At 42.0% G+C, this 16,915-nt stretch overlaps 1 protein-coding gene across 3 annotated transcripts in view; it reads right to left on the minus strand.

Moving 5' to 3' along the window:
* Positions 1-16,915, minus strand: part of SH3KBP1 (SH3 domain containing kinase binding protein 1) — a 337,148-nt gene that overhangs the window by 96,171 nt on the left and 224,062 nt on the right. For all 3 annotated transcript variants that reach the window (XM_058535538.1, XM_058535540.1, XM_058535539.1), the window contains one exon: positions 5,743-5,818. In XM_058535538.1, coding sequence (XP_058391521.1) covers positions 5,743-5,818 — 76 coding nt within the window. The remainder of the gene's footprint in view (positions 1-5,742; positions 5,819-16,915) is intronic.

Below are 16,915 nucleotides of genomic sequence, written 5' to 3' on the forward strand. Positions count from 1 at the left end.
TGACGACTGCTTTCTTACTCTCTGATAAAGTTCATCCTCTAAAACTTTGCTTTTTTATATCATATCAGTAAAAAGGGAAAACATTCCACTCTTGGCTGAAAGAACCAAGTCACGTTGATACAGAAAAGCAACCTTGATGCCCCACACAAGTGTGGAGCCTCACGTAAGGGGCTCTGGACACAACATTGCACATCTGTCTTAACTTGGTGGTTCCCAGAGAAACAGGACCTGGTCCACCTCGCAGTCCAGACCTGTTGTTGACCCCTATCCACACAGCCCTGCTTTGCTTTGAGCCTATCAAAACACTGCTTCGTTTAATTTTCACTACATACCCCCCTTCCTCCAAATTGGTAACCACTCTTTTTTCTTTTGTTTGGTGCGATGCTGCCATGCAGTCGCCTCAGTGGAATGAGGCAAGAAACCTGATTTTGTCAGACAAGCCAGGTTTGTCCTGGTTCTCTTGTGCTGACTGGTCTAGAGCAGGGCTAAGAAGAAGAAAGGGTCTGTCAAGCCCCACGGAACACTGGCAACCACTGCTAACCCCTCAGAAACCCAAAATAAGCTTGAGGGTCTCATGTGAACAAATGTGTCCTTTTCCTCCTGGGGACTGTGAACTTGAGAAAGGGGACTCATGGCTACCTCACTGCTTTTACAAGACTCTGTCCAATATAAAGCCTGGTAAATTGTAAATCATTTATAATTCTCCATTTGCTCAACCACCATTTCTTATGTGCCCACTGAGTCCACAGCACTTTTCTGGGCTGTATGGTTGGGATATTGAGTAGGAGAGACAGCCGCCACCTTGAGGGACCAATGATAGCCACAAGGTACCATGTGTCACCATCATAGGGGACAACTCCTAAGAAGCATGTCAAATGAATGATCAGAAAAGTGGTACGAGTGTCCAGTGATGAAGCAAGGGGAAGTGAGGCAGGGAGAGTTTAGCTTTTGCCCCACAGTCATCATTTATTCAGAAGTCTGATCTGCCTTTGTGCAAATTCTGTCAAGGATTATTTGTTTCCTAACCCACCTGCTCAACTGGTCTTCTGAATCTCTAAGACTGAACTGTTTGTTCAGAAAGATGCTGAACGGTCATTTCTCCAAGCTATTTTTCTAGCCCACCGAGGCCACAAATCTGCATCACTTGTAGTAAGAAAGGGGGAAACCGCAGATGTGGTGAGCTGGAGGAACCTCAGGGCACTTCCTTGATGAATATTTAGACAGTTTTCCTCTTGTTACGAAAATTATGGCAATCTGTTCCCCAGCATGCATTCTAAATGAATTTCAGTATCATAAAAGCTTTATTGGGGGAGGGGAGATGATGTTAGTTGTTCAAATAAATCCTGATCAGCTGAGTTTCCCTTTCACTCAAAAAATACCAATTCATGTGAATATTTTTTGACTCATCATAACTCTTATTTTTTTTTTATTTTTTGTTTATTGCAGTAACATTGGTTTATAACATTGTAAAAGTTTCAGGTGTACATCATTGTACTTCTATTTCTGCATAGATTACATCATGTTCACCACCAAAATACTAATTACAACCCATCACCACACACATGTACCAAATTATCCAGTATGGAGATTCCTCAAAAAATCAAGGATAGAACTACCATATGATCCAGCTATTCCACTGTTGGGTACTTATCCAAAGAACTTGAAAACACCAATTTGCAAAGGTACATGCACCCCTGTGTTCATTGCAGCGTTATTCACAATAGCCAAGACTTGGAAGCAACCTAAGTGCCCATCAAGGGACGAATGGATAAAGAAGCTGTGGTATATATACACAATGGAATACTACTCAGCCATAAGAAATGATGAAATCCAGCCATTTGTGACAACATGGATGGACGTTGAGGGTATGACTCATCATAACTCTTAATCCTGATGTGAGTTTGTAGTTCAGCATGCTAACGAGACACTGGTGCAGGAAGGAGCTTCTCTCCTCTGTACTGCTGGGCAATTTTTGACATAGGTTTGTCTTCCAACCAGAAGGAAGGAGGCTGTGCTACTCTCAAGTTCAGGGTCATTTCTAGTAGCTGGTCAGCACTCTGTGTCCTTCCATCTGAACACAGATGTTGCATCAAAATCCAGAAGCAGCAAAATGTTCCAAAAAGAAGGGGCTTTTTAGTGGACTAGGGTGCCTCACGGAAATCATGGGCGAAATTACCCCTGAATTTGCTCTTTACAATGAAAGTCAGAGAGTATGTGAGGGGTGAGGTTAAACTGCAGAAATTCTTTCTCTGGGTCCATGAAAAATGTCTGTCAATAAACATCCCTCAAGCCTTCACCGACAGTGATAATTCTCCTTCCTAACCTACTGCCCACTTGCACGCAAATTTACACCTATGCCCAGTGACATCATCTCACGTTCCTACTGAATTGTTCATATCTTCCTTTTGTCTCTCCCATCTGGCTGCTCAATTCTTTGAATGCAGAAATCTTTCACTCTCAATAGTAAAGTTTTTGGAATTGAATCAGAGGATGAAGATGCTGGGAGAAACCTCAGGGGTTCTCTCTAGTAAAACCCTCTGACTTCACAGACAATACACACAATGAAGAGCAAGACCAGAGAAATAAAATTACTTGCCCAACGTCACACAGCTAGCTAATAACAGAGCTGGTCCCAGAATCCGTGCTTCCAGACTCTCGGCCAAAACATACCACCCAGCCTCTGTAAAACCACTCTTCATTAACAACCCATCCCCCCACTGTGATGCTTCCAGAGAGCCAAGTGGATGGACACAGTTAATAGATACTTGTAGGACTGAACAAGCCTTGGGTTAGAGCCAGGATCCTCCCACATGCTTAAGGGAGCTGAGCATTCAGAACTGTGTTAACATCCAGGCCCAGGAAGCCCATCTTAGATCCCAGAATTACTCTAAACTACGCTGTCCAGTATGGTAGCCACGCGGTACATGTGGCTATTGAGCACTTGAAATGTGGTTACTCCAAGTTGAAATGTGCCATACATGTAAAATACATACCGGATTGTGAAAGCTCATATGAAAATATCTCATTTAATAATTTTATATGGGTTACATGTTGAAATAATAATATTTGGAAATATTGAGTTAAATAAAATATATTTAAATTAAGTTCACCTGTTTCTTTTTCTTTTTTTAAATGTGGCTACTAGAAAATGTAAAATCACCTATGTGGCTCACATATTATGAGCATATTATTCTTATTGGCCAGCACCGCTCTAAAACACAGCTAACCTCCCCCACCCACCCACTTAATCCTTCCAAAAAGACTTGAGCCTCCTGTCTGCAGACATTGCAGAGAGTGACCAGAAAGCATCAAGGACATGTTCCTACCCTAACGCCAGTTCTTGAGATCTGAGGATTAGTCACTTAACCATGCCCTGCAGACCATCTGTTTTGTGCCACATCCTTACAAGTGACATGCAGGTCCCTCTTGTTCAGCCTCCCCCAAAAGCAACCCACAAGTCACCCAAGGTCCTATTTACTCTGGACAGAGTTGAACAATCTAGAGGGAATTTCTACTTCACTTCTATTGAAACTCTTCTCCATTAAAAAAATTCTCTTCTTCTCAGATTATTATTTCTGCAAACACCAGTCAGGTTGGTGAAGGCCACTGGTTGTCACATGTCACGAGGACAGCCTGTCCTAGGGACCACATTCCAATTACCTTTGAGGTTTGATGTGTCTTTCCCTTTTCTTTCTCCTGTCTATTCCCCACTGTCCAAGCAACTTTCCTAATAACCTTGATCATTTATAAATTTGTTAATAGCCATAACTACAGAAGCAGTTGAATGGAAAGAAGGACGGGCTACTGTCCAACAAGAGAAATGTTTTCAGAAATGGTTTAACTTTCAATTCTTGAAAAAAAATTTTCAGGACTCTTCAAGAATCTTGAAGATTTTAGTGCCTAAAGGTAGTGAGCATGATAAGCCTATAATCTGCTTGAATAAATGCAGGGCCACTTTCTCCTTAGGAATATTTATAAGCTCAGAACAGTGGTTCTCAAAGTGTAGGCCCTAGAACAGGAGCAGCAGCACCTGGGAATTTGTTAGAAAAGCAAATTTTCAGGTCTCACCCCAGACCTACTGACTCAGAAATTCTGGAGGTAGGGCCCAGCAATCTGGAGGGTGGGGACCACTTTCCAGGTAATTCTGAGGCACACTCAAGTTTAAGAACCCCTGGATTGGGCATTAGACTAGTGGGCTTTCTGTCTATTATCTGGAGTCTGATTGTACCATTAACAGATGGAAGCCATGTAGACTTCATCTGAACCTTAAATGTTAAGACAGAGCTCTGTCATCTGCATCTATATCATCCATGAATTTATTTCTCTAAACCATCATGTTTGGCTTGGTAAGTCCCATAAATGCATTTTCTTATGTCTCAGACTATACCCCTTATTTGCTCTCAAAACTATCTGTTTTGCACTGCAAACGGAGCTCCTGGTATATTATTCTGCAATTAAAATAATAAATCTATGCTTGTTCTTATAGTAATCATAATTATATATGTATGATATCTCTTCTCTTAATCATTGGCTTTCCAAACTAGATTAGTAGCCTGTCCACATTATCCTTATAAGGAAATTTGAAGCTAAAAAAAAAAACAACAAAATAAAATGCCTAGAAGGCATTGAACTACTCGTTTCTGACTAGAGCACATTCAGCATGCCCCAGTTATTGGAGGAATGGCTAAAAGAAATGGAGAGTTGTCAAATTTAGCAAATACAAATACAGGATGCCCAGCTACATTTGAATTTCAGATAAACAACAAATACTGCTTGGGACATACTTATAACCAAAAATTATTCATTGTTTACCTGAAATTCAAATGTAACTGGGAATCCTGTATTTTATCTGGCAACTCTAGAATTGGGAACACTGACTTTTGGGAAGGTCTAGGGGAGACCACTGTGCTCAAATACTTAAAGGGTTGTTGGGAGAAAAACGGGCCAATATCAATATAGACCTAGAGACTAGAACCAGTGGGTAAAAATTACAGGAAGAGCATATCTGGCTCAACAGAAGAAATTTTTATCTAGAGGGATTCAAGCAGAGATGTGCTGAGGATGCTGGCAGCAAGTCAAGGTTTGGGAATGTTGGCTGAGTAGTTAGGCTAAAAGATAAGGCCTCTCTGACTTGAAGCCCTGTGAATCCCTAAATTGCTCAAATTGCCATTCTCTAGAATCTTTCTGCCTCCTGAACTATGCAAAGTGCTCTGGGTAGATATGGATAAACCCTGGCTCTGCACATGGGCCAGATACATAGGGCAGGAAAGAACCACGTTCCATAAAGGAGAAAACTCCCAAGAGTTCTTTTTTTTTTTTTTTTTTAACATTTTGGTTTTATTTTTATTTTATTTTTTTTAATTTTATTTATTTTTTCCCCCAAAGCCCCAGTAGATAGTTGTATGTCACAGCTGCACTTCCTTCTAGTTGCTGTATGTGGGACGCGGCCTCAGCATGGTCGGACAAGCGGTGTGTCGGTGCATGCCCGGGATCCGAACCCGGGCCGCCAGCAGCGGAGCGCACGCACTTAACCGCTAAGCCACGGGGCCGGCCCCCAAGAGTTCTGAATCTAACCTGTGCCCATCCTACTGGTAGGACTTCACGAAACACACTTGTGTGCATTTTTTATGATGTGTTTTAAAAAGCCACTAAGATTATATAAGGATTTTTTCAAAAGCATTTCAATTGTTGGAAAACACTTAACTGCTTTCAAATGTAAAATGGATAAATAAGGAAACTCACTCTTTGTTCTGCTGTCCATTTCTGTTTTTGACGAGTCTGGAGTTGCTGTAGTTGGAGGTAACTTCTTTCCAATAGTCTGAGGGGAAAAAAAGATGATTTTACTTAAAAAGATGATTCTCTCCATTAAGCAAAGGAATAAAATCAAGATTGGAATGGTGAAATGCTCACAACTGGTTCTAGAAATCACACATTTAAGTTTTGGCACTGCCCTGTGTATTGGCTGCCATTCCACAATGGCTCTGAACCTCAATGACAAACAAGTAAGAAAACCAGGTAAGAAGGGCTTTATCCTTGTAGGCACTCAGTACCTTTTCTTCTCATTCTTCCTTGATGTTCTTATTAAAAGGCTGATTATTTTCAGCAGAGAAAATAGGTACATTTCCCCTCATTTTATAAGAAGCTGACTAAACCTATGGAGGTGTAGCACCTGGCCTAGAGGAGGTGCTCAAAAGTGCCTGCAGAGTGGAAGAATGGTAGTAAGAGGCAATGAACAAAAAGACAGAAAGGAGGAGGGGATAAAGGATGGAGGGCCAGAAGGACAGAGAGGCAGGTGGAAGGACAGGCAGAAGCCAGAGTGTCCAGGGCAAAAGCGCCTTTCTGCATCTCCTTCTAGCCATTTGAAATTTAACCTTCCCCGCAGGGTCTGAGTACACATGCTCGTGTCCTCTAGGACAGGTCTATCTGCCCCAAAGGTAGAAGAAGGAGGGCTGGCAGCTCCCTATCCACCAGCCTTTTAACCCTCCAGGGCTTTGAGAAAAGCCAATGCCGCACTCTACGCGTCTATTTACTAGTTAAAAAAAAACATTATGAGTTTGTTTTGAGTTCATTTTCTTTCATTCATTCAAAGCTATTTCTACTATCATTCATTATTTATGAGCCATCCATAGAAAAGACTGGATATTGTCTCTGACTAAAGATGTTCCCTAAAACACAGGCAACTCAGTGGCTCAAAGTAACAAAAACGAAAAAACAAGACAACAAACAAAACAATAGTTCCAAAGATGAGATCTGTTCTCACTCTTCTCCTTTGCTGCCACGTTTGTGTGATCGTGATGAATGCCCGAGGAAAACGTCTATTGATACCAGGGAAACGGCTGTCAAAACCAAGTAGCTGGGTCAATCAACCTCCCCAACAATGAAGGGTTTCCCCAGTGAGAATTCCAGTCACTGGGAAAACCAAACATATCTTGCCCCTTGAACACATAAGAGGAATGAACTGAGGAATTCAAAAACTGGCACAGTGGAATGTTTCTTCAAATAAAACCAATTCACCACAGTTTTTAACTTGAAAAAAGTTCTTCATGCTTCAAATGTTGAAACTAACATTAAATATGAATAAATCACAGAAAGAGGATAAGATAAATCAAATCCTTAGCCCTCCATGAATTTTTAAAAACATTTGTGACAGAAAGCCTTTACATTTTACATGGTGACATTTTTATTTAGTGCCACAGGGCTTTCTATATTGGATAAAAAATGAAACTCAAAATATTATCCCGTCCCTCAACTGCTGCTAAGTACTCAAACTAAAAACATTTTGTGATTCCAAGGAAACATCAAGGAGGAAAAAAGCTTGTTGTTATTTGGCCATGAGGTCAAATTTGATGAAAAAGTGTTCTTAGAATTATCTTGAAAAATCAGGAATTGACAGTAAAAATAGATGCTCTCAAAGTGTCATTCATATTCCTGTTCACACTTCCAATAGCATCCCAGTCAATCTCTTTGTTTTCCCCTTTTGGGGACCAGAATAAAGCATCACTATTATTAACACGTTAGGAAGAAGAAAAGAAAAACAATTAATACATCAGTGATTACTGACAGTGGAGAGAGGAAATCAGAAAGCTACCATAGTCAACCCTATGCCCAATCCTGACTTTGTTTCCTTTCCTGAAAAAAATGAGACATCCAATGGTTTGGGGTTTAAACCAGATGCAAGAAACCTTCACAGGTTGTATATTTTTACAACTCCATCTTATTTGGTAAGAAAAGGAAGTGCTGCCCACCGTCTCCTGGTTTACCAGGCCATCCAAGCTAACAGACATTAAGCAAGGCCACTGGTTAAATACATTCATTTCCGTACAGAAAGCACAAGAAAGCAAAGCCTACTCTGTTCTTTCTCCTTGCTGTTTCAGAAAATACAGCACACTGGCCTCTATGTGGATCCCAGCCACAGGAGTGATGGTGAACCTGATACTGCACTCATCTTCTGGGGCTGCTAGACCTTAATTTCTTTCTTCTTCTTCTTCATAGGCTATGATTGAAGGTCTAGAGTCAGGCAAGTTCCTCCCCTCTCACCCTGGTCCTCAGGGTGTCCCAGAGATGGGAACTGTTCAGGTGTTTCTCTCTTCTCTAGGACCTAGACCTGGAGAAGTGTGGTCCCCAGACCAGTGGCACCAGCATCACCTGGGAACTTGTTAGTAAAGCAAATTCCCAGGCCCCGCCCCAGACTTTCTCAGTCAGAAACTCTGGGATGGTGCCTGGCAGTCTCTGTCTGAACACACCCTCCAGGGGATTCTGATGCACACTCAAGTTTGAGAACCACTGACCTAGATGTAGGAGGGATTCCATTAGTACTAACCAAATATCTTTTCTTGGATTAACAACTTGGGTGCCTATTCTCATACCTAGATAGATTATAAAACATCTCTTTCACTCTTCTTCTTCTCTTCTCTCTCTTCTTCTACCAAAAGCCTTCTACCTTCTCTATTCTTAACTGGCATAAGAATTTTGTCATTATTACTAAATGAGTCAGTTCAGAGAACAACTAGGGTTTAGAAGAGCAGACAATGTGACAATATCACTGAGGGAAAAGGGGGGGAGCACAGGTCGCCATGAGACCCTTCACCAAAGGAGTACTGAAAGGATGGATGGATGGACGGATGGACAAACAGATGGAAAGATGGCTTTGAACCAAAAATGAAAGACCATATCTAGCCTCTCTGGGCTGGGACTACCTCGAAGGCCAAGCGGGCGGATCCCCATGACTGTACTAACCTTCAGGGAGAGCCAAGCCCTGCTGCTCCTTCATGGTGTTTCCCTTTCCTGGCATTCTAGGTGGCACATTTCTTCATCGTAGAAGACTGTCTCACACACTAAAGGACATTTAACACCCCTTGCTCCTGCCCACTAATAGCCGGTAGTGATCCTCTGTCATTGCCTCCACCCCAAACACCCCACACCTTTCCAAACACCCCATTTGAGAACCTCTATCCCCTGCCCTTCTTCTAAATACAAGAACAAAGACAAAGGGCTTCCAGCTTCTTCTACCTCAGAAAACATCTTTGGTCCATTGGGCTAAAAAGGAACAGAAACTCAACTTTTAAAGGGCACGCATCCTGAAAGCAATGCCTAGCTCCAGTACACTCATAGGTCATATATAATTGAAGGTCAGCTACGATGCAGGCCTAAGTGCACAGAAAAATCGGGGAATCATATCCCTACATCTCTCATCCACCTTGTAGGCGGCAAAGAAGGATGTTAGGCTTGCAGTGGCTCTGGAAGAGGATTCAGCATCTCCACTCACGGCTTCCTCAGCAGAGTTCAGAGTTCTTGCCCTCCTGGGTACCATATAGAAGATGGCTTATCCAGGACAAGCACGGGCCACACACTTAGGGGCTGTGTTGACACCGCTCAGGACACAGCTCTTTCACCTCCTAAGAGATCTGAAAACAGGCCCATTTTACCATATGCCTTCTGAAGGAATAGATTCTCAGGCTCTGCTCCATAGCTCAGCCCAACGTTCCCTCTCTTCTGTGTTGTGGCTAAAGACTTTCTAGCACCCACATCCACGTTACTCTGGTCTGCTTGTCCCCCAACTCAGAAGCCGCTGCTTGGCCTGGCAGTGGTGAACACATGGACAGCTGTATGGAGCTGAAATCTCTATAGACAGACTATTGGTATCGATCTACTTCAACACATAGTAATTGCCAGGTTGGTGTCAACTTCTGTCTCTCCTACCACATCCCAATCTCTATTTAAAATCTGATTTTTAAAAATAAATAACTCAAAAATTCATTCCTCTGAATATTTAATACCAGAAGTCCCTCTCCTGTTAGCTCTCTTGACACAAGTACTAAATAAAGTTGGGGGGGGGGGGTTGTGTACAGTAGGAACATCATATATACTCCTAGTTGTATAAAATCTGATAATACAGCATCAGGACAGATAACGCCCATATGATTTCAGTTAGTGAAGCAAGTAATTTTTTTTTCTTTGCTTTGCCAAAATGAAGAAACTAATGCTTGTAAGAAAGACAATTACTGGATTCAAGTCCACTGGAATCCAGTTCCTTAATGACTAATATATGTTTCTCTTTGTGACTGCTGAAGCATGAGACCAGGATCCTGCTCTAATCAAGCACAAAACCACCCCTCTGACTTTCTTCTAATTCAGATGCAAACAGAAGCGAACTTTGAGTGTAAAAAAATTGTAATTATAGGACAATGCTAAGGAGAAGGAAGTTTAAGTCCCATCTCTGAAAGTCTCCTCTCTAAGAATACCACACACAACTCTTAAATCACAAAGGCAACCAGTTTCGATGGGTAGGGGGAGCAGGGAGAGAGCCCTCTGCATTCTAGTAGCTGGTGAAGCCCCTCTGTGGGTAGACCAGGCTTTCCAACGGCTATTCTAGAAGAGGATGATCTTCTGAGAAGCTATACATAGACATTACTCAAGTGCTCACACAAAGCCAAACACAAGAGATAACTTTTCAAATAGCTGGTAAAATACCAGATAAAAAAGATGACTCTTTGAAGGCATTCCTTTTACTACACTAGTATTAATAGTACTCCTTCCCTTTCTGTTCAGTACAGATTTATTAAGCACCCGTCCAACGTGAGGCAGGGAAGCAGGCGAAAGGCTGAAGGATACTGAACATCATTGTAAACACTGAATCAGCAATTCTTCAGGTTCTCCAGAGTGGTGTGTCGAGGGGTGCCCAATCATTCAGCATGGTCATCCCAAATCCTGGTCATATACAGGATGCAGAGAGATATAGGATCCAGGAAACAGTGATGGGAAGAGGGACAAAACAGTATCTATACATGACCACACCCACAAACCTTCAGCTTTCATTTACCACCATAACTCAGAAAGATACACAAACTGCTATAACAACTCACTGCAAACTTTTTATATTTACAGTATTTTTACATGCTCCTTTCACAAACACCTATGACTGATGGTATTATGAAAAGTCTTCTTGGTGCTCAGCAGGGAGTGGTAAGAGCAGAGCAGAGGCCGCTTGAACCAGCTCCTGTCAGAGCCAGAAGTGAACTAGCACAAAGGAGCGTCCTTACAATGAAGCATCTGTGCGCTTCTAAAGGAAGGCTTTTCTCCTCGCTGGGAAATTTACATTAGCAACTGTCAATTCGCCCGCCTTTGGTTGGCCCAGCTTAAACTGTTTGATATCAAAAGAAGATATGTCAAAGTAAAATACAACTCAAAATTTTAAAAATGAAATGCATAGTCCCGTAAAAGAAAAAATATATTTGTAGGTCCACTGGTTACCTTTGAAATACCTCACATACCACTATGTCAATTGTGACTTCTCCAAAGGAGCATGCTTCAACTGACTATTTTTAAACTTGGCTATAAGAAAAAAATAAAATTTAAAAAGTAATCTTCTGATTATGAAATTGGGCTTAAGACTTAGAGTTATTCATATAATGTTTATTTCCCTGGTTGTCTAGAAAAGTTAGCAATAATTCGTTACATTAAACCTCTTTGCCCAGGGGCCGGCCCTGTGGCTTAGTGGTTAAGTGCACGCGCTCCGCTGCTGGCAGCCCGGGGTTCGGATCCCGGGCGCGCACCGACGCACCGCTTCTCCGGCCATGCTGAGGCCGTGTCCCACGTACAGCAACTAGAAGGATGTGCAGCTATGACACACAACTATCTACTGGGGCTTTGGGGGAAAATAAATAAATAAAATTATTAAAAAAAAAAAAAAACCTCTTTGTCCAATCATAGTTAAAGACTTCATCAGATTCATAGCTGCTTTAGAAGCATTTGTTAACTCTATTACACTTAGAAGTTTAACTGCTTTTCTCCCCCTTTCTCTTCAGAAATAGTGCTCTCCTTAAGAGCAGGACCTAGATGTTAATTATTCTCTTATCTCCACAAAGCAAAGAGTCAGTAAGTGTTTGTTGAATGGAGCAGGGAGTTTGGGGATGCTACTCACTGCCCCTTTGCCCTGGCATTAGCATCCTACCACAACACAGCAGGTAAGTAAGAGGAGATGTCCTCCTTGGCAAACCGGACCAGGAGGCCCTCTTGGAGCCCCACTGTTTTAGTCACTGTCATGTATCAGCTCTTTCCAGTCTGGTCTCTGGTGACAACACATTGTCCAAGATGTCTTTCTAGGCCTCTGCTGCCCCTGCCTTACTCCCCTGTTCCCACACACATGCCCCCAACCTCCTATTAATTATTGGTTACCATAAAGAAGAATCCAATCTCAGCCATGTTTCTGGTAGACATCTCTCTGCCCGTGACTTCCAAATATTCATCCTAGCCTGCTCCCTCACATTCTCTCAAGTTCCTATCTATTATGATCAAAAGACCCTCACTTGGGGAATCATTATCATCCAGGTATGTGTACACACACACACACACACACCATTCTTTTGTCCTGAAATCACTTTCCCAAGATATTCCACCAAGCAACCAACCGCCAAAACACCTAATCCCACAATTTGGGAAACAGAATACTTGGTCTAATCCACACATAATAGCATATTAAAGGCTCTGAGAAGTCCTGTAGTTATTGTTTAAATTTATCCTTTTTTTTTTTTTAATAGGAAGTCTAAGGGGCTTTTACTTATTTTTTTTTCTTTTTTTTTTTTGCAGGGGAAGATTTGCCCTAAGCTAACATCTGCTGCCAATCTTCCTCCTTTTTTTTTCTTCTTCCTCCCTGCAAAGCCCCAGTACATAGTTGTGCACAGTCTTAAGTTCTTCTGGTTCTTCTATGTGAGCTGCCGCCACAGCATGGCTACTGACAGATGAGTGGTGTGGTTCTGAGCCCAGGAACCGAACTGGGGCCGCCAAAGCAGAGCGCGCTGAATGTTAACTGCTAGGCCATCAGTGCTGGCTCAGCTTTATCCTTAATTTTATCTCAGTGTGTTCCAAACTTATCTGACATTGAATTCCTACTTCTTGTGACACCTATTAACACATCATAAGAATGAGTAGTCTATGAAATAGTGGGGTGAACATCACCACCTCCACTTCCTAAATTCTCTTGCTCATCCTCTCCATCTTCTAGACCCACGACTTGGAACCCACCCTTGATTACCCTCTTACTGCACCTTCCCATATCAACCCCCGCCCAAGGCTCTGCTTTCAGATTCATCCCTTCCTCTTTGACCCCAGCCTAGAGCCTTGTTACTATCACAGGAACTATTTCAATAGTTTTCTAGACAAGGATCCTATTCCCCAATTCAAACTGCTTCATTTGATTTCCCATAAGAATTTTAATCACCCTCCACCATCACTCCTTACTATATCTACTTCAAAGCACTCGGAATATATACTGCTTCTTTTTTTTTCCGTTTTTATTTTATTTTTATTTTTTATTGATGTTTTAATAGTTTTTTTAACATTGTGAAATTTTGGTTGTACATTTTTGTTTGTCCATCACCATATATATGACTCCCTTCACCCCTTGTGCACACCCCCCACTCCCATTGCCCCTGGCAACCACAATACAGTTTTCTCTGTCCATGTGTTGGTTTATATTCCACATATGAGTGAGATCATACAGTGTTTGTCTTTCTCCTTCTGGCTTACTTCACTTAACATAATACCCTCCAGGCCCATCCATGTTGTTGCAAATGGGACGATTTTGTTCTTTTTATGGCTGAGTAGTATTCCATTGTATATGTATACCACATTTTCTTAATCCAATCGTCAGTCGAGGGACACTTAGGTTGCTTCCACTTCTTGGCTATGGTGAATAATGCTGCAATGAACACAGGGGTGCATAAGCCTTTTTGGATTGTTGATTTCAGGTGCGTTGAATAGATTCCCAGTAGTGGAATCTATCCAGCTGGGTCATAGGGCATCTCTATTTTTAATTCTTTGAGGAATCTCCGTACCATTTTCCATAGAGGCTGCACCAGTTTGCATTCCCACCAGCTGTGTATGAGCGTTCTTGTTTCTCTACATCCTCTCCAACACTTGTTTTTTGTCTTGGTGATTATAGCCATTCTAACGGGCGTGAGGTGATATCTTAGTGTTGTTTTGATTTGCATTTCCCTGATGATTAGTGATGGTGAACATCTTTTCATGTGCCTATTGGCCATCTGTATATCTTCTTTGGAGAAGTGTCTGTTCATTTCCTCTGCCCATTTTTTGATCGGGTTGTTTATTTTTTTGTTGTTCAGTTGTGTGAGTTCTTTATATGTTATGGAGATCAACCCCTTGTCAGATGTATGTTTTGCAAATATTCTGTCCCAGCTGGTGGGTTGTCTGTTCATCTTGATTCTGGTTTCGTTTGTCTTGTAGAAGCTCTTTAATCTGATAAAGTCCCACTTGTTTATTTTTTCTTTAGTTTCCCTAGTCTGGGTAGGCATGTCATCCGAAAAGATTCCTTTAAACCCAATGTCAAATAGTGTGTTGCCTATATTTTCTTCTATGAGTTTTATAGTTTCAGGTCTCACCTTCAGGTCTTTGATCCATTTTGAGTTAATTTTTGTGAATGGCGATAGCAGATGGTCCACTTTCATTCTTTTGCATGTGGCTGTCCAGTTTTCCCAACACCATTTATTGAAGAGACTTTCCTTTCTCCATTGTATGTTCTTAGCTCCTTTGTCGAAAATTAGCTGTCCGTATATGTGTGGTTTTATTTCTGGGCTTTCAATTCTGTCCCATTGATCTGTGTGTCTGTTTTTGTACTTATATACTGCTTCTTAATGGCTGTTCATGTAAATTCCCAAAGTCCTGAAGAAATTCAAGGGTTTACTTCCAATTGCTGCAACTTGTCATACCTCTCAATGGCTGCTATCTTCCTCTTGTGCTCTTAAGACTAACAGCAAACTTTCCCTGAATAGAAAACATCTAATCCCATCTTAGATGCTTCTATTAGGTCTTACAGGGTTTACTCTTTTGATCAGTCTAATAAAAACTTTAGTATCTATCATTCTACTGAACACACATATATGAAGTCTGTTTTATATTTGTATATCACACATACACATATATACACTCTCTCAGAGACACGCATGTGCATCAGTAGAGAGATGTATCTGAGAATTTGAGCCAAATTCTATCATCTTCATGTACCTTAACTTCTGCCAGGATCTGATCATTTGGTTCATTTGTTTGCTTTTTGAATACCTCTAGAGACCATGCCCTAAAAAACTGGAAAGAACCACACAACACACTCACAGGAGGGGTAGGATTTTCTCTTTGTCAAAGCAAAATAACTTTTAAAGTTTTAGTAGGGGCTTCCACTCATGCTGGGGAAACACAGTGTTGAAGAATGAATCAAAACTTACTGAAGTGGAGAGTGACGTCAGCATCATGGCGGTGTGAGCTTTCCCGTGAATTCTTCCCCCACAAAATACAACAAAAGTAACAGCCACAGACCAACAACGGAATCCCAGACAGTCAAAAGCTGGAGCGGAGGGATCCACACTGCCGCACATCTGAGAGCGGAACGTGCTGGGCCCCCGGAGGAAGTGGGGAGAGGTAAGGAGAACTCCGCTCCCTCCCCATCAGATCAGCGATCCAGTCCGCGCGGCTCCCAGAGAGTGGGGAGGGGCGGCCCTCGGCGGGAAACTGTAGCTCTTCGGGCTCTCTCAGCCAGTGGGAAACTCCCGCACAGAGGGCTCAGAGGAGCCACAGGGCTACCATCAACATCTGAGCAACCCAGAGAGCGGATAAAGAGGGGCAAACGAGAAGCCTCCCACGTCAGGGACCCAGAGGGCAAAAGAGAGAGCTCCCCCCTCCCCGCAACCCGGAGTCTGCAGCTCGACCAGATCTAGCGGTCCGAGGCAGACCTGAATAAACTGGACTGGACCCGTGGATCGCAGTGGGGAAAAGAAACAAAACAAAACAAAACAAAACTGCGGATCGCAGCAGAAAAACTGGGGCAGAGCGCAGGGGGCTTAGACTACACAGCCCTTTACCACCACACAGTGGCGGCAGGTGGAAATTGCAACCAGAGACTTCCAGGATGAGGAAAATCAAAACCAACACAGGAACCACAATGCAAAAATATATGAAATCACCAGACCAGAAACAAAATGACAAGCACCCAGAAATCAACCCCGAAGACACAGAAATCCATAAACTAAATGACAGAGATTTCAAAATAGCTATCATAAAAACACTCAACGAAATATGAGACAACACAGACAAACAATTAAATGAGATTAGGAGTTTCTTCACAAAAGAGATTGAAATCATAAAGAAAAACCTATCAGGGCTGATGGAGATGAAGAACACAATGGAGGAGATAAAGGAGAATCTGGAATCTTTAAAGAACAGAGCTGACAATATGGAGGAAAGAATTAGTACTTTAGAGGATAGGAATACAGACATACTCCAGATGGAAGAAGAGAGAGAACTAAGACTAAAAAGAAATGAAGAAAGACTCCGAGAAATATCGGACTCTATTAGAAAATGTAACATAAGAATTATAGGTATTCCTGAGGGAGAGGAGAGGGAAAGAGGAACAGAGAGCCTATTCAAGGAAATAATAGCTGAAAATTTCCCAAATCTGGGGAAGGAGCAGGAAATACCAGTAAGCGAAGCCAACAGGACTCCTATATATATTAACAGACAAAGGCCTTCACCACGACACCTAGTGGTAAGGCTAGCCAGGGTCAACGACAAAGAAACAATATTAAGGGCAGCTAGACAAAAACAAAAAATAACGTACAAAGGAACTCCCATCAGGCTCTCAGCGGATTTCTCAACAGAAACTTTTCAGGCTAGAAGAGACTGGAATGATATATTCAAAATACTAAAAGACAAAAACTTTCAGCCAAGAATACTCTATCCAGCAAAAATATCCTTCAAATATGATGGAGAAATAGTAACTCTCCCAGATAAACAAAAGCTAAGGGAGTTCATGGCCACGAGACCACCACTACAAGAAATACTCAAGAAGGCCCTCAGGCCTGAAAACAAGAAGAGAAAGGGAACACAAAGCTTGGAGTAAGGAGAAAAGTAG

Source organism: Diceros bicornis, chromosome X (genome assembly GCF_020826845.1).
Source record: "Diceros bicornis minor isolate mBicDic1 chromosome X, mDicBic1.mat.cur, whole genome shotgun sequence".
NCBI lineage: Eukaryota > Metazoa > Chordata > Mammalia > Perissodactyla > Rhinocerotidae > Diceros > Diceros bicornis.